At 41.3% G+C, this 21,199-nt stretch overlaps 1 protein-coding gene across 12 annotated transcripts; it reads right to left on the bottom strand.

The window, feature by feature from the left end:
* Nucleotides 1-1,013: 1,013 nt before the first annotated feature.
* On the bottom strand, nt 1,014-20,362 carry atxn2 (ataxin 2). Of its 12 annotated transcripts, XM_077600581.1 has the most exons (27): nt 20,145-20,354; nt 19,755-20,043; nt 17,304-17,334; nt 16,886-16,945; nt 16,470-16,541; nt 15,312-15,462; nt 14,712-14,726; nt 11,964-12,118; nt 11,794-11,885; nt 11,082-11,270; nt 10,832-11,004; nt 8,215-8,481; nt 7,109-7,294; nt 6,372-6,545; nt 6,199-6,300; nt 5,899-5,969; nt 5,495-5,823; nt 5,350-5,413; nt 4,785-4,934; nt 4,568-4,585; nt 4,091-4,163; nt 3,799-3,992; nt 3,280-3,406; nt 2,859-3,032; nt 2,563-2,774; nt 1,643-1,820; nt 1,014-1,563 (listed from the first exon to the last, which is right to left on the bottom strand). In XM_077600581.1, the coding sequence occupies exons 2-27, from the start codon at nt 19,847-19,849 to the stop codon at nt 1,535-1,537; spliced, it is 3,381 nt and encodes a 1,126-aa protein (XP_077456707.1). In that variant the 5' UTR covers nt 19,850-20,043; nt 20,145-20,354; the 3' UTR covers nt 1,014-1,534. The 12 variants fall into 12 exon arrangements, with proteins under 12 accessions (XP_077456707.1, XP_077456712.1, XP_077456708.1 ...); XM_077600586.1 differs by having other exon boundaries at nt 4,785-4,931; nt 11,964-12,088; nt 19,755-20,362; XM_077600582.1 differs by having other exon boundaries at nt 4,785-4,931; nt 19,755-20,359.
* Between the last annotated feature and the right edge of the window lie 837 nt (nt 20,363-21,199).

Genomic DNA, 21,199 nt, shown 5'->3' with positions numbered 1-21,199 from the left:
TGCATCCCATTGATTAGCAACAGGGTAACAATTTTGTCAAAAGAATTCCGAGACTTTTTCTACTTTGAAAGCGATGAAATGACTAAAAATGCACGCATTTTCATGTATTTTTACTTTTAGTAAATTCTGAGAATGGCTCTCAATGAATAACAATTGAAAATATGAATTGTTTATGGCTCTCTCTGTCAAAAAGGTTCCCGAACCCTGGTGTATAGTAAGGCTTTTTTCTTGCAAAAATGACCATGTATAGTAAGGCTTTTTTTCTTGCAAAAATGACCATGTAAAGCAAAGGTGTCAAACTAATTTTTTGTTGCGGGCCACGTTGTAGTTTCGATTTCATCCGGAGGGCCAGTATGTCTTCCAACTAGGCTGCCAAAATTAATTGATTAATAAATTGACAGCTTTTTCCAATCGTGTTGATCAATAGATCATTTTTGGACATTCAAATTTGTACAAATCGTCTGCAATTTGGACACAAAGAGACAAAGGACAACCATTCACACTCACACTCAAATCTAGGGGCAATTTAGACTCTCCAATCAGCCTACCGTGCATGTTTTTGACGCAGGCCCGGGGAGAACATGCAAACTTAACACCGGTGGACCGACCTGGATTTGAACCCCGGACCCCAGAACGCGCTAACCACTCATCCGCCAGGCCGCACATAAGTAAAATAATTTGTACATAATGGTTCTAAATAAACATTTTGAAATATGTAATGCCTTCCTTCATGCAAAATAAATCACAATGTAAAAAATGCTAAATTTGTAATCTTGCGTTTCATATAGAAGTTGAAATAGTTCAAGAAAAAAGGTTTTAAGCAAGAGGGGGAAATGCAAACGAAAAAAAGTGCTTATGCGAGGATGTGTCATTTTACAAAACAAAAGCTGTGAAGAGATCCATGACACGCTTGAAAACTTAAAATGAGGAATGTGAACATCATGAGACTGAAGTTGTTCAATTATAAACAAGGAAAATATCTCAAAGAAAAAGTCCATTTTCCAGCAACCGGCTCAGTTTTTAAAACTTTTTTTATTTTGTAATTTTTTTGTCCTGTTTTTTTTTTTAATTATTTATATTATCTACAAAGTAAAAGTTTAACTTAAAAGTTACATTAGGGTCGGGTAAGAGGTGGGTGGTGATGGCTGTCATATTTTTTTTTCTTCTCATAAATAAACGTTCCTCCTATTTTCCCTGCCGCTTGCCATTTTTTAGTCTGGTTAGACTTGGAGTCTTGTAGCAGCTGCGGCACAACAGTAACATTAATACTGTTCAAAAGAGGTTGCTTCCCTCCCCCTTTGTTATTCACCCCAGCACCAGATGCAGACAAAATTCCAGTTGAATTCTTCCCACGTCATAGATTAGTTTCTCTTCAAACAAGTCACCGCATCATCAACCGGTTAACATTCTCTTATTGCCTTGACTGAGGAATTAAGGAAAGAGGATGGAAAGAAAAATGGAAGAGAAAAGAGGGATGAAGGGCTCTTCGTCCTCTTCGGGAACCAAGGCGGCGGCGGCCCCTCCTGTCGGCCGTCTACAGCTGCTGCTGGTGATGAGCCTGCACTGCAGGGTCAGGCGGACGCAACGTCAGAGCGGCGCCCGCGTGCAAAGCCCGGCCAGCGGCTCGGTTTTGGTGCTTTACCTTGCGGATGCGCCAGGTAGGAGAATGGCGTCGTGGAAGAGACGGGGATGTGGTTGAGGGCCGTCTGGGCCATGGGGGGCTGCGGGCCCCCCGGCGGACCCTGGGCAGCCATCAGCATCATGGGTGCGTGGGCCGCTGCCGCGTGGTGCGACGCCACCATGCTCGACTGCATGTGAGCCTGAATTTGAGGCGACTTTGTTAAAACGGATTTGTGGGAATTCTAGGGCTGGCTAGTGCAACTTCTAGTCCAAAAATTAGGGTAATAATATATGTTAACATTGCTTAAGACACAGGTGTCAAAGTGGCGGCCCGCGGGCCAAATCTGGCCGGCCGCATCATTTTGTGTGGCCCGAGATGAGTGCCAACTTTCTGTTTTATGATGAAATTCAAATGAAGATTGTAGATTATTTCCTGTGTTTTCTCATTTTAAATCAATAATTGCAAACAATTTGTACTAATTTGAATGTCCAAAAATGATCTATCGATTAGCACGATCGAGAAAGCTGTCAATTTATTAATCGATTAATTTTGGCAGCCTAGTTGGAAGACATAACGGCCCTCCAGATGTAATTGGAACTATCACGTGGGCCGCGACAAAAAATGAGTTTGACACCCCTGGCTTAAGATAACATCAACATTTTGTTGGGTAAGTATAATTCTCAAAAAAGAGCCAAATCCACCGCCGAGTATAGATCAGCAATCAAGCTAAAGAATATACTAGAAAGTTTGACTTACAGTCCAGAAAATGCTAAGTATTTTTTTTCCCTAAAATTTGGTGACATTGCGGCTTGCAGTCGGGTGTGTTCAATAGTCCGGAAGTAATCCTTCATTTCATCACGAATTTCTGACATTTTGGCATTCCTCCACCTCAATCTTGTTTTCTCAGGAGAATAGTGAAATGTTCTTATAGCGCCGTTTACCTGCTGCATCTGTGCCATGTGGTTCGGGTTGTAGCCATGCTGCACCTGCTGCGGGTGGATATAGACCGTCTGTTGGGCCGACGGGAAGGACGCCTGCGGGGACTGCGGGTTGGGGCCCGGTGTCATGGAGGGCGGCGTGGGAGCCAGAGCAGAGTACATGGGCTGCTGGGATTGGTTGGCCAGGTGCAGCGCCTGGGCGGCGGCCACGGCGGCTGAGGGGCGAGGCGGCAAAAAAAAATGGAGCAGCGTTCTTTTAGTGACGGGGGTCCAGCCCGGGGGCCGGCCAAATGCCTCACCTGCTGCCGCCTGAGGGTGCTGCGCGGGGCCGGCGGCCGGGTGGTTAGGCGGACCTCCGTGTTGAGGCGGTCCCCCCTGCTGGCCTTGCCCCGTGGGCGTGGCGGAAGGCTGCGGATGCGGGTGCAAGGTGGCGCTCGGGTGGGGGTACTGTTGCGGCATATGGCCGGGAGACACTACGTGGGGTTAAAGACAACAACAAAAAAAGATGACCAAACCACTTCCGGTTTCACAAAAATAAGCAACAAAACAACTTTAATGTTGTAATATTGCCTTTTCAATATCGTAATATCACAATATGGACTTATTGTTCGTCATATTTCAATTTTAATTGATTTTTCTCCCGTAATATCACTATGTCTTGGCAGGTATCATTTCCCGCGGCACAGTGTTTGGGAAGCATGGCGAGCGGGCGGGACTTACCATACATGGTATGCGTCTGCTCTGGGTACTGAGTGGCGGAAGAAGACACCAAACCGGGCTGGCCGTGCGCATGCGGCGCCATCATGCGAGCGCTGCCCTGCATCACAGGACTGAACACATGCTGTGCCTGCAACATTAGATTAGATTAAACTTTATTCATCCCACCGACAAGCGTTTTTGTTGTTTGTTTTTCTGGACTCATTCACTGCCATTGAAAACAGTGGACATCAAATCCATTCAAACTGGGATAGATGACAGTCTTCCCTCGATTATCACAAATTCACTTCTTCGGGATTATTATTATTTTTATTTTTTATTTTTAAATGTTCCTAAAAATGTGAAAATCCACGCTGAAACTCGCAAGCGGAAGCCACTCCTGTCTTCCGCTTGCCACTTATAAAAGGGCTGACCCTACTTCACTTCGCGGCCCTGACTGGTCTGCATTAACCGCGATATTCGAGGGATTACTGTGCACCGGAAGCGCCATTTGTTCCATTCGTCGGTCGCCTTCAACTAGACCTGAGACTGGTAGTGTGGCATCTGCTGGACCAGCTGCTGACTCGGGAACTGCTGTGGACTGCACGCGAAGTACTGGGCAGAGTAGGCAGGGCTCTGCGTGATGATTGGCGGTCCGGCTGCCGTTGCTGGGTGCATTAGGGTGGGCGTGCCCGGCGGGTGGTGCTGGTCCGACCTTTGCTGCGGCATGTTGGGCACTGAACAAGGAGAAAGCAAGAGAATGGACATCTTTGTATTCAAACAATGTTTTTTTTTCTTGTTGTGCGAGGAGAAGGAAAAGGCAGGTTGCTCTCACCTTTACCTGGCCTGTAAGGTTTGGACTGGCTGACGGTCATGTGCGGCATCTGAACCTGGTACATTGCTGGAGACTGCATGGAAAGGACAATCAAGATGGAAGTTTATTATTTGTTTGTTTTCTACTCAACAAATAGGGCTTTGAAAAAAAAAGAACAATAAAAAAAGGTTAACGCACAACTTAAAAGGACACAAGCATGTCAGACTGTAGGCTTGATCTTACCTGGACTAGCATGCATTTCTACTTTTTGTGTGAGTGTGTTTAAACATCTCCCTGTCACTAAACCCCATGCACCTCTATCTAGTACTGCTAGAAATGTAACTTGTAAGAGATGAATTGCAATAAGAAGTTGGCGAACCAAAAACCGAATGCGTTAAAATTGACAAGCAAGCAAAACATCTCAGATCTAGGCTAACCCCCAAAAATGGGGGAAAAAAAAAGAAAAAGAAAAAGAAAATTTAGGAAAAATTCACAAACCTTCCATATTATGCTTTTCTAATGGAGCGAGAGAGGGAGAGAGAGAGAGAGGATGAGGAGCAGGGGAAGAAAAGGAAAAGTGTGTCTTTACATGTGTGTAATGTTGGATCACCAAGTTGTTCTTAAAGCGACAAGAGACGAATAAATCAGTGTTTCCGGTCCAAGCGGAACATTCGCGTCACGGGCGGGCCAACTACAAAAGAGGCGCACGTCTCACCTGTACGCCAGGACTAACTGGGGTGAGAGGATACATCTGGGGGAAGCACACTGGCTGGCCGTAGACAGTGGGTGGCTGTTGGACCATGATGGAGGGGCTGGGCTGGCCCTGAGGTCGTGGGGGTGTCGGGGTGTTGGCTGGCTTGGGCTGCTGAAAAAGACGGGAACAAACAGAAAAAAATATTGATTTACTCACTTCTCTTCCAGTCCCTTAAATCGGGGCCTACCTCTGAAAAGGTGCGGAGCCAAAAATTAAATTTATGCATAGATATGGACAGCAATACAACCTTTTTGTTACCAGGTTGGGGGTGGTTGGGGGTGGGGGGGTTTGTTCAGAGGTGATACTGAAGATTAAAGGCGTATTCACCTCGTAGTTTCCTATTTTTAGTCCACACCAAAACACATTGTTCTGGTTCCTTTTCAAATTTTCATTACTAAAGGTGCAGAAATTATTTCTCTCAAATGTAAATGATGATAATAATAATTACTTGTATGTATTCATTAGTATATAGAAATGAATGCAAAAACACCAATTTTTTGCTGCCTTGTTGTGAAGGCCCACTCACCTGCGCGTTGAACCTTGGCTTGAACTCGTTGGCATTGGGGTTTAAAGTAGACTTCTTTACTTGACTGCGGGGGAAAAAAAGCAGATTGTTTATCGATTCCACAATTTGACTGTTCAGCCAGAGGCCTCAATAAAGTCTCACTCACTCTTGAACACCCTCCTTCTTGTCCTCCTTCTCTTCATGCTTGGACCCGCTAAAAGGAGACATGGTTGTTGTCTGGACCCCCTGCGACGTCACATCCAGCCCCGCTCTCTTCTGCTCCAGGCCTGAAGGAGACGGGGACAGCGTGGCGGGGCTCCCCGGCTTGCTTGTGTTGATAGCGCCTGCGGACGGCGAGGCTCCGCCACGGTCTTCGGGGCCTATCGCGGAAGCTTTGTCCAAGGAAGCCAGTTCAGTAGGCTTGTCTGCAGAGTCTCTTGGAGGTTTGCTGATGATGTGCTCAAAGGCAGGGTCTGAGTTGGAACTAGACTGCAACTGAAAGATGCACCAAGAGTTAAGTGCAGCAGGGAAATTTGACAGTGCTTCAGCGCGGCACCGCAAGATACTCACCCTAAAATCTTCACTAAATTTCTTTAAATTGTCTATTTGTTTCCTGTGGTCCGGTGCCAAGGAAGGGGGACCTGTCAGAGGAGGCAAGATCATTTTTCCCAACCAAACACATACATTTGAAAAATCTCAAACCATGCCAACTCACACAGATGCCATAAAAAAGTAAGAAAATAATGAAAATCTCATCTTAATTTACTGGATTTTCCAGACTACAAATTACATTTTGTTCAAGGAAGAACCTGGCGTAGTCATATGAAGAACGACTTCACTTTTAGTTTCAGTTTCAGGATTTTAGAGTACCTTTACACACAGATCTGTTGATACCGGCGTTACTGTCCTTCATGTTGTCTTTGTTATCTTTGGGGGATGTTTGTCTCGTCTCCTGGACACGATTTTCTTTAACTGCAACACATTTACACATTATACGTACTAAAATTTGGCAGTCGTGGGAATTTTTCCAATTGGAACCTTACCATCTCCTGACAGGGAGGAGACCATGTTAGGGGCAGAGCTCGCAGCAGTAGGGGAGGAAACGGACGCCGGCGGGGCAAAAGAATCTGCGGGAGCGGTTCCTGTCTGAGACAGAGAAGCGGAGGAAGGGGGGACTCCGCCGATGCTATTCTGACGTGGGGAGCGAGGTCTGTGAGCTAAAGAAGAAAAATAGTCTTTTTGAGTTTGGTTACTCATGTAAACTAAATTATTTCCCATCACACTGATGTCTTAGAGTCTACAGGAAAACACTATCATAGGCTATATAGTAAGCCCGCTTGTGGAAATTGCAGAGCTCAGATTCACATTCTCTCATGGCGTAAGACGATAGTATTGCGACCCACCTTCAAGCCGAATGATAGGTTTTAGGGTTTACACTCAATCTCTGATATTCTACGATTCAAAAAAGGGAAAACCAAGCTATTTCTAAATGGAAAAACATGGGTTTACTAATATAACTTTTCATGGAAATGAAATGACATTGATTCTTGGCAGGAGCTTGTCGATATCCTGTTAAGATCCAAAGTAACACAATATATCATAATAATAGAAATAATGGAAACCTTATATTTGTTCTTCTTATTCCGCCATCAATTGTTGGTTAATCAAAATTATTTTTTGAAGCTCTAGTGATGTATTTGATTTGATCATCAGAGCCTGATGTTCTACAGAGAATTAGAGACTACTGGCAACATTCCTGAAGACGATTAACAGTGGTTACCTCCACTAACAATAGAAGACCAAGTTCCTCCTGAGGAGTTGCCTCTGTTGGACGGGGCCAATGGGACCTCTCCAGGGGTGTTGTGAGAAATGAGATCCACTCCTGGTGGAATCCCAGCAGTCCTGCTGGGGGGCACTCTGTGAGTGCGAGGAGTCCTCTGGGATTTCGGGGACATCCGTGGTGGACCTGCAAAGACAGACAGCAAAGGACATTTGAGAGAAGCGCTTACGAAAAGAGTCGGACAAACGACACTCACAGCTGGTGTGTTGTACATGCTTGTTAGTACCAAAGAAGTGACAAGACCACACTCACACACACACACACACACACACCAAAAATTTCAAACTACAGCCAGGCAAGCAGAGAGAGGAAGGCGGGAGGATGGAGGGGAGAAGGTGAGATGGTGTTGAACAGATTCACCAACAAGCAAAGTTGATGCGGGCTAATGAACTGGTGACCCCTTAGAGCAAGGTTTTGAATGAAATTGAAAACTAAAAATCAGTCAAACTGGCAAATTCCAATTGCTTGGATGGCATGGAACATGCTCCAGGGCTCAACGCTGTATGTAGCATCTTATTAAGAGATTTCGTTTGTTTGGTATTAAATAATAATTAAAAATAAGACCTGGCATCCACATATGTGGACATTACATTGTGACATGTAGGTCAACGTGTCTCAACTACCAAATGTTAATATTGTGGCCTATATAACCTAAAATGAGATGTCTACGTGTGGATGCCAGCTTTTTGAGGTTACGTTTTTTTTTAAATGACCAAAAATAATTAATCATCCTGTAAAGGTTTAAGCCGAAATAAACGCCATCTAGGAGATCACCATCCAAATGGTATTCAAGGTCATTTGTGGGTAATTTGTTTGCGCATGATAACCCACCCACTCCCCAAACAGGCTGAGAACTACATCCTCACAAATTCCAAAACACTTTGCAAAAGCCACCTTATCTACCACGATTGTTCCATACTAGACCTGGGCAAATGAACGTTTTTTTGGTTTGTTTGTTTTTTTAAAACAATCAACTTATTTAACATCAATCCATCCACCTTCAACTCATGCCTTTGCCCAGATCTACGCCACACTGATGTGGGTACCTTCTGAAGACATGCGTTTGGGCAGAGTGGAAGCCGGCGGCGAGGGCCCATGGATGGGAAAGGGAGACGAGGAGGAGGAAGAGGAGCAAGAGGAGGGATAGGAAGAATGGGAAGAATGAGAGGGAGGCCTGGAAGGTCGAGAGGGGGGTCTGGAGGGTGGCCTGGTGGGAGTGGTGGCCCGAGGTGGCAGAGAGGAGTTGCCGGGCTGGTAGCGAGGAAGGGGGCGGGAGGAAGGAGATGGACAGGGTGAGGGCCAATGGGATGAACCTAAAAGAGGGAAGGACAAATGATCAAAGATGACACATGGCGGATGATGAGCAATTCAAAAGGAAAAAAAAAAAAAAAAGAGTTGAGCGAGAACATAAAAGGTACATGCCATTCATTAATAATTGAGACGGAAGAGCAGGGATTAAAAAAGGCAAACATAAAGGCATAACAAATGTCAGATTAGTTATGCCTATTTTACAGTTATTGTTGGACTGTCAAAGAAAAAAAGGTGAAAAATGAAAAAGGAAGTTAGATTGATGCCTAACAATAACAGTGAGCCACTAAGAGACTAAAATTTGTCAAAAAACGAGTGAGCTATAAAATTTGTCAAAACAATCACTATGGGACTATGTTGTTACATTTTAAGTAAGAATGTGAGCACAGATACTGCAACACTTTACACATGCACACAATATAACAATAATGAACAACAACAATAAGTTGGCATTCTTCTTCTTAATAAACTGTATGTTTCTAAATGCATTTTTTAAAGACTCCAATAGCATAACTGCCTTTCCATTCCTCGCCATGGGTCAAACAGACTTAAGAGTATTTTGAGTTACTTTCATTACGTAACAAATTTACTTGTACCTCAAAGCAGCACTGCATGAGAAAAAAAATCCTGTGTATAGCGCTCCTCAAGTTTACCAGAATTCTATTATGTTGGGAAGCCAACCAAACTGTCTATTCAGACAGCCTAGTCCATGTGTTGAACCAACTAAGCGATACGTTGCACAATGACGATCACGTATAGCTTGAAGTCAATTGATTGTTTTGTTTTTCAGACAGACACCTCTCTCAAATCAATATACAGTCGATCAAAACAGCAGCAGGACATGCCTCAAGTTTGTGGAAGATTTTGACCCAAAATGAGCCCAAGCATGGTTCCTTAAAAATTGGCAAATGCATTCTCAAACATAACAAAACACACAAAATTATACGAGCACTAGAAAAGCAGACCTCCTCTAAGCAGCCAAATTGAAAGCATTGCCATATTTCTCACCTCACTTCTCCTAACACCAAATTTGAGTTAAATAGGCACATTAAGTTATCACGGAATTCCTTTTCTGATCTCTGTGACCTTTAAATCTCACACCCCCAAAATTAAATCCCTTCTGTCATATTAAAATTTGATAATAAACAATTATTTAGCTCTTGAGTTATCTGGATCACAAACCGGGACTACAATACAGACAGAACCTAATACATTACCTCCACCATCCACAAGTTTTACCAACTGGCAGAGGTAATAACACACCAGCTAATACAAGGAGACAAACAGTCTATAGCAGTCTCCTCTAACAGCGAAAGGAGGAAAAATGCCCTACTGTAAAGTCTACTGACAAAAGAAACAAAAGTTGATACAAAATGGGTGCAACAACTTACTGCAACCAAATTACTGTATTGTAATTCAAATATTTTACTGTTACAAGTAGGTACTACAAAGGTGCATTGATAATTGGGGCAAAAAGGGGCATTGCCTCAAACATTTATATAACTGCATAAAATTAAGACACTAGTACGTGTAAAAGATGGAATGTTGACCTACAAATCATTCCCAATTATATTAATGCAATAGTACATGTAGACAAAAATGCTATCAAATGCTATGCGGGTGTCTCTAAAATATTAAACGAGATCAAGCACGGAAGATGATTTCCATAGGCATTGCTTTTTCAACCGAATCTCATTGTCGTTTTATTTTTCACTTTTCCTGGCTGCATTTCATTATCATGTGCCTTTTGTGTACAATTACCAATGAGGTACTGCAAAGTTGAAAAGACTCGGGGCTCTAGACTGTCTCTACCTGGGGGTATTTTGTAAATGTATCTATTCGCTCACACCTGAGCAGCCACAACATTTGATGATGTATCTATACAAGAATATGGCCAATCTAATACATCCAATTAGATCAGTGGAAAGTGTGGTAGTACTTATGAATAATTCTTATTTGCCAAAGATAAGAAATGGAAAAAAAAAAAAAGATTTGCAGCACCAAAAATGCCATGGTGGTGGTCTCATTGTTATGCCGCTGCAAATCTTAGTTCATTGTATGCCATTTGTTACCTTGAACACTATCATATAAACCTTGGGACCCTTTTATTCTTATTAAAAAGACAGTATTTATCTATCGTAAGGGGGAGAAAAAAAAAATCATACATTTAAAGCATTAACATTTTTTTAATTCATTTTTATTATATGACAAACTTATATTTACTAAAGAAAGACGGGAAAAAAGAAAATGCCGACCTAAAAGTATTAAGAACACACTTCAGGTCGCGTCAATGAAAATGTTGGCTACAAGGAAGCACAAAGTATCACTGGTATGTGTGAGCTGGACCTTCCGTACCTCCGTTCACCACCCTCTGGTCGCCCCCAGGGCTCTGATTGTAGTCATGCAGTCCCACACGAGGAGCCGAAGGCCCAGTAGAATTCGCATTCAGTCGAGGGGAATTCTGCCGTCCGGGTCCCCATGACATGGCATCCCGGTTTCTCTGACCTGGGGGAATGTACTTGTTCTCTCTGCATGGAGACACACAAGAATCAGTACGATGCCACTACATTGCAGTGGCCTCGTCAGGGTGTAAACTTTGCATCACCTGCTCAATGTGTGCATCTCTCTTTCACTTCGCACCACGGCAGTGAATTTGTCTTCCTCTGAACGCTCGTCGTTCTCGAGGGCCTCACGGGCCTTAAAAGTGGAGGTGGCTTGTATTTCCTCAGCCAACTGAGCAGCCCGTGCTTCCCTCTTGAGGAACTCCTCCGAGTTGTCACGTTCAAGGGGGACCCTTCGGATGCAAAAACAAGTTAGAGGACAGCAATGGCCTAATACATGTACAGTACTTTTTTTTTTATTTTATTTTTTTTTTTTTTTTAAATGGTGGCTATTGTGTAAATCAGGATTTTTTTTAAATCACAAAACTGTGGAGATGTGGTGTATGGATTAGGAAAATAGTTTAATGTGCCTACCTTGCTTTTTATTCTAATATATTTTTGCAGTCAAAGAACTACATCCAATGAAAAAAAATTCAACACATTTCTCAGAAAGCAGAACATTTATATGATCTGTTATTCATGAAAAGATTTGAAGAAAAAAAACCCAAAGTGGGCCATTTGAGACCAAAAAACAATTGAGTATACAAAGGAACAGCCTCTGGTCCTTTTTTGAGAATTTATCCCCCAAAAAATGGACTGAAGTGTATTTATTAAGAATTACTTGACAGATACTGTTTGGAAAAATGTGATTGAAAAATACATTCACAATGTAGTAGAAGTGAATAAAAATGTATATAGGCAACCAATAATTCTTACGTATAAGTGGACAGGCTGCTGTCATATGTGGACAAGACACCGTACTTCTCCTCGTTGTACTTGAACATATCATTGGGGTCCCACCCATTTGACTACAACAATAACAGGATGGGTTATTATTTTTAGTCTGCACAACAGTGTTTGTTGTGGCTTCGCATGTTGATTCTCACCACATCATTGTCAAGAGACTCGAGACTGTCAGAATTGTGGGTTTCTCCACCGTCCCACGGTTCAAGATCTTTTTCTTTGTGCTCGCCATTAATCCTGCCACTCACTGCGGCGTCTGTGAAGTTATCTGAGACACGCAAGGATACACCTTTATGCTCTGCAGAAACACATACAAACAGGCATGGAAACCGCACCCTTACTATTTTTGCATCAAAGCACACATGCCTTCATAATTTAGCCACAAACAACTCTGTTTGTGGTGTTCTATGAAAGAATAACAGTCACATTCACAAAAAGATCTATCCTTTCATAACAGAAAACAGAACGATTGAGCTGGTGTTTTATGTCATCATATATTGCATTTAATTATCCTATTCAATTCTCAATGGACCATGAAAAAAGATGAATCTGGAAGGGGGGATAGCTATATGGTCCAATCCTAATATTGAATAGACAGAGGAAAACACATTAGCCACATTACATACATACTGTATATACTGCATTGGACTGTTATGTGAGAAGAGCTGACAGAAGTGCTTTACAATCACTATCCATCCTTTAAGTGGAAGTTGCACACTCAGGGTTGGGGTAGAGTGAGGTGGGGTAAGCATGCATTTAGATTGCAGTCAATCAGATAGATGTCAAACGCAGGGAAAGCTGGGGTATTAGTAATTATAAAACATTTTGCAGTGTTTTAAGAGTGAGTTTCCAGTCTGTTGCTTTCAATGGAAGTGAAATGATGAGTTAACTGTACCTGGGCCCAAATGTCATCGAATAATTTAGCAACTATGTGTTGTCTATAAGTGACTACATTATAGTGCTGAAATGACCCCCACCCACACAAATTCTACATGGGATAAGTTTAAATGTTTCATTCTTGATAATGTTTCAGCTCTGCAGGGGTTTATGGTGGAAACTGGGTGATCTTCCAGTGAAAACAACATTATGATGCTCAACTACAGTGGAACCAATGAACTTAGAATTAAATCTTTCGGTCATGACTCACAGCTCGAGAGCATAGATGAGGGTGGGAACGTAGATCGACAGGTAAATAGTAGAGAATATTTACCAGTAATTAATCCCCGACCTTGCACCCCCCAAAATGATTATTTAGCCTATATTAATAAATACACCATAAACTATATCCCAAAACACCTTTGGAAAGACAAAACAGACAAGGGATGGGCATTGTATAGCTTCCACAGAAAATGTAAATGTGAATTTGTTCGGGGGGACTTTATCCACGGCAACGCACTCGTAACCGAACAAACAAATTTAAATTAACTTGGATTAATATATACAGACACACTCAAACATACGTTTAATGTAACTTTACACAAAACTGAATTCTAATTTTGTTTTAATCTTTTTTACCTTTGTAACGGGTTGACTCCACCCGGACGTTCAGTCGGAGTCTTCAAAACGAACGCATCAAGAGTTGTTTGTTTTTGCCTTCCCTTCAAAATATTTCGAAAATGACGCACACAAATGTCATCACAATACGATAACGCGCGACCACTTGCCAGCTTGTCAGGGTGCCTCTTTTCTACAAAATCCGAAAACTCTTGCCACTTCGTTGTAACTTTCCTGGGTGATAATCGAGGCCAATGTCTTGATAAATTCCACCGCGGCTTTCGAATTGGAACTTGTTGCTTCCCCGTGTCTGATTGCCAAGTGTATTCCAGATCTTTTCAAAAAAAATTCGAACCATGACTCGCTTTAAAGGGTTCTGAAGGTGTTGAAGGCTCCCCCTTTTCAGAAAATTCCGCTGGCTTTTTCACATATAGTTGACTCGGTCACGCTATCTCCTGCTAACTGTTTATCTTTTATCCACAATAAAAGGCGGCTCTCCATCTCGTCAAGAATGTCACTGCGCCGGTGGGAAATTATAGTTAGTCCTTTGGAAGGCCTATTCTCCTTAATTGCGTCCTTCTGCTTAAGGATTGTGGATATGGTTGAAGTATTCCTCTCGTATTGCCGAGCAAGCTCGGTGACACGTACACCACTCATATTTTTCAATTACTTCGCGCTTAATGTAGATTGTCAACGGTCGCCTTTTCTTTGCAAAACTCTACCGATCCATTGTTGTTTACTTTGTATGTATGCATTGACCAACGTGGAAAAAAAAACGGGGAGAAATGCAAAGCTCCGCTCCGTGCTCGTAGATATATTTTATACATGAAAAAGATGCGGCAAGACAGTGCTCTGGCCACCTGGCTTGCTCGCATCTCAAAGTTTTTCTCGTATCTAGGGCGAATTATTCGATCTAAATTTTCATCGTATCTCGAGCATCTCGTAGGTCGAGCTGCTCGTAGGTCGAGGTACCACTGTTGTTCACACTGGCATCTTACTGCTGTGATTCTTAAATTTGGGGATTGCGTGTTCATATTCTCTTGTCACTTTACTCTATCAACACCCCATGATGACATTGATGGTTGTTTAAAAAATGCACATAATTAGGACTTTGACGATCATTATTTTCCAACAAGAGTTTTATGAAAGGTTAGATGGCACAGCTAGAAAATATATCTTAACCATCCAGAATGATGAATATGACTTCAGGGGCAATTGATATAGTAGGTTCCACTGTTTTTGATTCTTATTTTAGGGCTGTATGATGAAGCTGCAAAAACCTTGACAAAATCACCATACAGGGCATGGGTAGCAGCATAAGCAGTTGCAAGTGGTTTGGTTTTTAGAGGGTTTTTTTGCAGGAAAAAAGGCTGAGAGACTTAGACATAATATATTACCTGTGTCTGAGGAAACTAGACGATGGGAGAGCAGAGACAGACAGATGACACGGAGTCAGAAGATGGGACATTAAGTGAGAATGAAGACCTACTTCACTTCTATGCATGGCATTATGATAAACTGCATGGTTTTGTATCATTTTACCCATGATTCATTCACAGTACTTCAACAATTAAAGAAATATTGCTTTATCTAACAGTGCCTAGCCACACGGAACACGATTACAAAAATCATTCGCAAACAATAAATGTCTGCCACAAAGTAAGTCTCCAAGGAGAATTGCTTGGGTCAAGATGAATTGGACAGCATCATTCAGTTTTTACCATCGAATACCTGCCACCAGGGCTTTGGACCAATCAATGGATCACATTTGTTTTCAACGAGCAGTCTCTCACAGTAGACCTGACAAGAGTCCCTACTTGGTAGTTAACACAAACTGTTATATATGCTGTCTCGTCACTGAATCGCTCAGCCATTTGTTTTTGAGTAAATCCAAAGTGACAGTCACCTTCTGACACAGTGAATACCTCATGAGTCTACATATCATGACAGTAGAAATTAATCACAATAAAGTTGACGAGTCAAAATATATTGCCTACCTTTCCTGGCAAAGTTAAGGTCAACGTCTTTGAAGGAGACAGTGACCACATCGGATGCCTTGAACACAATGCTTTCCACAATGTCCTCTTTCTTGGGGCCCACATTTGGCTCTGGGCTCTTCCTGTGGGCTGCATCCAATACCAGATCACACTGGGAGAAATATCAGAGAAACTAAGTTCAAAGCAGTTCACGGATAACATGGCAAAGAGGCCAGCGGGCTCAAACCACTGACATAAATGACTTTTTAAAAATACTACTCCCAATAACAGCTGCAAAAATTACGCTTGTAGACATTCAAAATATTTACTGGTCCAATGATTTACAATTTAAAAAAAAAAAAACTCCCATGACACAAACTGATAAGTTTACCCTTGTCTAGAAGGTACTCGATGCTGTTGTTCAATATCTAAATGTCCGGGTAAGTTTAGGGTATGCCTAAGCTGACTTTTTTCCCTGCACATTCCATTTGACATTCATTTATCTTTTACAGTACATTTAATTAAGGCAATATTTGGTAGGCCATTGAATACAAAAAATGTCTTTAAGAAATAAAACATACACATGGAATTTTGGAAACAAATCTGGTGAGAACAGTGGTAATATATTTGGTCGAGAAAAATCGTTGAATAAATCCACACGTATTAAAAAATTGTAGTCAACACTAAATAAATAAATATGAATAAGTTAAGTAGCGGCGGCCATTAGAAGTTGAGAATCATTTGTGTAAAAAAATACATATTTGTCCCTATTTAATAATCAATTAAGAAGTAATAAAAGCACATTTGTCCTGAAATAAACATTTAGCAATAGGGATGCATCGGAAATTTTCTACGATCTTGATTGGGTCCCATGAAAAAAAATCCCAGATTTCCATAGGGTTTGAATGGAGACAGCGTTTTGGGGAGGTTCTACAAAAAGAACCCCAATTAGCCTAAGATTTTCTCAAAAGTAGCTCACATTTTTAACAATAGCTCAAAAGCATTTTTCTTTTTCACCCTGTGTTTTTGAGAATTGTACAACAGGGCAGGAATCCACTCAAGAAAATAGCAGCCTTAAAGGGAAGATGAAGGGCCATCTATCGCTCATCCGAAAAAGAAACTATAACGAGTGGACTTTGTCAGCACCGCCTCTATAATGAACCTAAATGACAAGCTTACCTCTGGACCGTAAGTCTTGAACACTCCCTCGTAGATGGCTCCATTTTTCACCTTTAATTCACACTTTGTCCCCTGTAATCAGCATTCATGCAATTTACTTTGGTGAGCACTTATCTGTGCACATCCTCAATAGTCAATGCCAATTCACGAGTTTTAAAGTCACACGTCGAAACCATCTACATTTGAACACCCTAATGCCCGATCAATATGTTTTGTGAAAGCAGGCAGCTGTCTAAGCAAATTGGCCAGGCTTGTCTTTATTGCCACGTGGACATTTTGAGGAAACTACAGCATGACTAAGTCATTTACAGAAAGCATTAGTCAAACAATGTTATCTTGCATTACTGGCTTTACTGCTATAGCAAGGTTACACAAAATTCCACCAAAAGCACTGCTCTACTAGAAAGAGAACATACCACAACAGACGTCAAGACGTGGACCATCCTCATATTTCCATAAACTCCACTGAAAATGACCTGAAGAGCAATACAATGATACAGTGGTTTGAAATTTTAAGTACCTAAACCTGGTAACTAAATCTACTAAAAAAAAAACTGTTTCATCATTGAGGTAAAAGACAAAAAGCTAACACAATCTGTTATCATCTGAAGAAAGGTCTCATCTGTCAACACCTTGTGACAGTTTTGGTATATGTTCTACTGTTCTCTTCATGGCTAATGTGATGATTGTTTTCATGCTTTAACCAAACATACTGGTGCTATAATTTAAAAAAATAAAAAAAACTAGATTGACAGTTTCACATAATAGCTTGGAAAATAAAAGGTAGAGATAGAATTGAATAAATATATCAAAATAGTCTGGCAAAGCACTTACCGCTGCAGGAGCTTTACCACTGTGTCTTCCCCTGTAAAATAAAAACGTCATCGATGGCAAACAGTCTCTTTCATGTTCTTACAAACAAAGTGATCAAATATTTCCTAATAGACGGATGGTTTTGCAGAAATTCCTGGAGGACGAGATGTAAATCATTGAAAATGAACCAGTGTGGACCCTAAAAGGCAAAAACATTAATGCCATTAATCCTGTTTTGATATGAGAATGTGGTACAGCCAAATAAAACGCCAGGTCAAAATTCTCAGCACACTTTGAGTGTCTAAATTAAGATTACAACAAGTTTAGAGTCATGAAATTTTTTTGACGATGCTACGTATGTGTTTAAACAAGCAGCACAGCATGGCGATTAAACTTGAGACATACAGTCACGGAAATGTTCTATTATTCCTAGAATGGCCCTTATCATTCAAATAAAACAGCCTTTTCCTGGAGCATGTTCAACTATGCACCTTATTCTTCTCATAAAATGTATAACATCTATTGGGCACATCTGGGGATATATTGTACTAGCATTTTACAATCCCCCTTAGCAATTGAGTGTGTCCACATATGTACCTTTTTTGTTGTTAAAAACTTAGCATCTAGTTAAAGTTCAATAAAAGTTAAACATAAGTGTATAAAACAAATAGTTCCATAGTCAGATAAACTGCAAATGCATTTGAAATCATGACAAACAAGTGTTTGTGCTCCATACGAGATGTACGAGATGTAAAATAGTGCCATAGAGTAAAAACTTTTTTTAAAAGAGCAGTATGCATTAGGAGATATATTTTGTTTGATTTTATTCTACATTTCAATGTTAAAATTGTTAGCACTGGTAGTATATCACCAATGTCATAGTGATAGGATAAGATATTGACTCTTTGGACAGCAATAGATTTGCTGATATAACATAATTCAATTTTGATTACATACAGGGGCCTAATGTACACACTTACCACACTAAGTTGTTTCACCTAATACAACATAAAATATAAAGCAATTTTGACATTTAGGTGCTGAAACATTTCACACTTTAAAATGAAAGTAAACAAAATAGAAAACCCATTTTGATCAATTGGACTGGTCTGTTGATCCACTGATTGTTGTATCAATCCAGAAGGAAGTAAAACAATTTCATGACAATATGATATAGATTATAGGGATGATACTTTTGTGCACACGCATAGCATCTGTGTGTGTCCTTAAACGCACAGATCTTATCTTGTAAGTTGCATTGTATTTTTTCCAACCATGCACCAGCATCATCGGCCATGTCGTTAGACTAGCTTTATTGTACCAATAAAATGCAGTCATTTCTTAAGGAGACATCCAATAAGACATCTCATCCGTTGAAGCTGTCCTCGGGTGCACTTTATTCCTCTTATAAGAGACTTGAATTGTACTGTTGTCACATTCTAAAATTCACATTTTTTTTGTTGAGCATATCCTGGAATGCACCTTGTTCGGCTGCTGGAACGTGGCCAGGTATGCAATCACGTGAGAGCCCACTCGCCTTCAGCAGAATCAATAGATGTTAGCTATAATGAAACATCATTTTCTACTGATATCGGCTGGTATGAATCCCTTACAGATGCAGAGATCAAATAATTAGCTTCTTCCTCTGGGATGCGTTTAATAATTGGAGCGAGAAAATTAAAAAGACGGCCTCAATTGAAAGCTACGCAGTGAACAAACAGGGCGTACTGTGCTGTGCTGTGCCGGCGAGGCAGGCCATAAATGCTAAAATGAATATATTTCGCTGACAGTTCTGCAATCACCTGTTCCTTCGGGCACTGCCTTTCTAATTCACACATGAAGGGCAATATTATTATTATTATCATTATTATTATTAATATTATGTCACATGAGCGGGACGACGTCAAGGTTGACGAGCAGCTAGCTCGTTTCTTCAACCCACACAACCCCCATCGAGATATTAATTAAAATCATTCAAAATCCTAGAAAATAAACATTTGTCGGCATCACTTTGCGTGCATTTTCCACCAGTAACCATTTGCGTGATGCGTTTAGGTGACAGTCGTCTGATTAGCTTTACCGAGGCCACTGCCTTCAATTACGAGCTGTCAAATGCCTAATTAACATGCAATACTCCTGCGCTGCCGGGTGGTCTGTGCCCCAAACATGCACGGGAAGAAATATTAATCTTAAAAATACGCAACTAATACGATGGCGTCAATGTGCAATAGGTTGGGCGAGCGGACAGGCCGCGCTAGCTCGGTTGCTCCTTGGGTGACCAACGCGACGCAAGGCCCTTACGCTTCGTTCCCCCCAAATAAATAAATTAATAAATAAAACAGCACGACAGATAAATGTCAACTCTTGAAAACGGCCCCGCGGTCAACCAAATAGCACCTCGTCAGGGAATCGGACCACGGTACGCCAAATCGTCGATTTATTGAAGTAAATGAGTTTTCGATTTACACGGACCTGCCCAGATTCTGCCGTCCCCCGCCGCTTCCTCCGGCACCAGCGGCGTTGCCACCGCCGGCCTTGCTGCGATTTCCACCGGCCTTCATTGACATGGCCAGCCCATAAAAGACGGCGTGTGGAAATGGCCAGATAGGCACCGCAAATTCACTCGTTGACGGTGAGACGATGTCTGTGCGGTTGGTTGAGCTGGGTTAGCCGCCGCCGTCCTGTGCGTTGGGGCTAGCAGGCTAATGTCAACGTGCCTAGTCTTGAAGGAAAATGCTACGCTAACAAGCTACCTGTACAACTGTATTAAAACAAAAGGGAAAATGCGACTTTAAAACAAGACAACACGTGAAAACGGTTCTCCCGAATTAGTTGCGGGCGTTGAACCCCTCACAAACGTACCGCGTTAATCCCAAAGAAATATTTTTTTTAATCTGAATTGATTTGAGAACTGTCTCGGGCTGTTTCCGTTGCTAACACCGAAAAGACCAAAACAGTCTGAAAGGGGACAAAAAATGGCGGAGGGATATTTGACATGCATAACGGTTCTTGGCATCTAGGAAAAAAATGGAAATATCCTGGTAAAAATCAATGGAAATACACTAATATAACGAAAAGATAATTCAAAACTTAAATTATATGAAGACAGGCGGAGTTGTGTCGTTAAAACAAACCCGCCAATTGGCGGGACTATTTTCAGGAAGTTCTCCAAGGCTGTGTTGTGGCATCCACGTGAGCCGGCGAACACATTCCGCATACACATGCGCTTCCTTCAGACTGTAACGCACTGTGTATGTATACTCAAATAATATTGCAATTAAATACATTGTAATTGTACATAAAAAAAATAACGCCAACAACACATGAGGGACTACATTAAAATACAATTCTCCATATTGTCTCCCTCCCGTGGGAGACGTGATTAATTAATAAATATGTATACTCATGTCACCACAAAAATTACACGCTAATAGTGTAGAAGCCCATTGAAGAGACGCGTTTGTGCAGTACACGTACATTGAAAATAGGAAAATAAGTAAAACCGCGGTCACTGTATATTTTGCTGGTGTAAAAATATGTGCTCTTCATACAGAACATTAAAAAAATATATATCCAGTATATATGTATATATAGGCTATAAAAGGGTTTGTTATCCAAGGAGTTGGTTTGTGACACATGCCACTTTCGACCACCAGGGGGCAGTGTTGCAAAAATCATTTTCTGAACCGCTTTATCCTCATTAGGGTCGCCTAACTACATTGTAGAGACACTCATCATCATCATCATCATCATCATCATCATCATCAATAAATGATTTTATTGGGTGAGAATGTTGTGTAACAAGGCTACTGAATTTTAATTTCTGTATAATAAAAAATGTAGGAAGTATAACTTGTTTATGACCTTTTTATGTTTATCATCCTCCCAATGTGTACTAGCAGTGTTCATTTGCGTTT

Source organism: Stigmatopora argus, chromosome 5 (assembly GCF_051989625.1).
Source record: "Stigmatopora argus isolate UIUO_Sarg chromosome 5, RoL_Sarg_1.0, whole genome shotgun sequence".
Lineage (NCBI taxonomy): Eukaryota > Metazoa > Chordata > Actinopteri > Syngnathiformes > Syngnathidae > Stigmatopora > Stigmatopora argus.
Note: the sequence above shows the minus strand (reverse complement) of the source record. Positions and strands in the feature narration are given on the sequence as shown.

Excerpts from the sequence above, each read along its gene's own strand:
- atxn2 (XM_077600581.1), bottom strand. The coding sequence starts at position 19,849 with ATGTCAATGAAGGCCGGTGGAAATCGCAGCAAGGCCGGCGGTGGCAAC. Across the intron at positions 11,271-11,793 it reads AGCAGCCTGTCCACTTATAC|GGTCCCCCTTGAACGTGACA; the intron begins GTAAGAATTATT and ends TTGCATCCGAAG. Across the intron at positions 3,033-3,279 it reads GCAGACGCATACCATGTATG|TGTCTCCCGGCCATATGCCG; the intron begins GTAAGTCCCGCC and ends AACCCCACGTAG.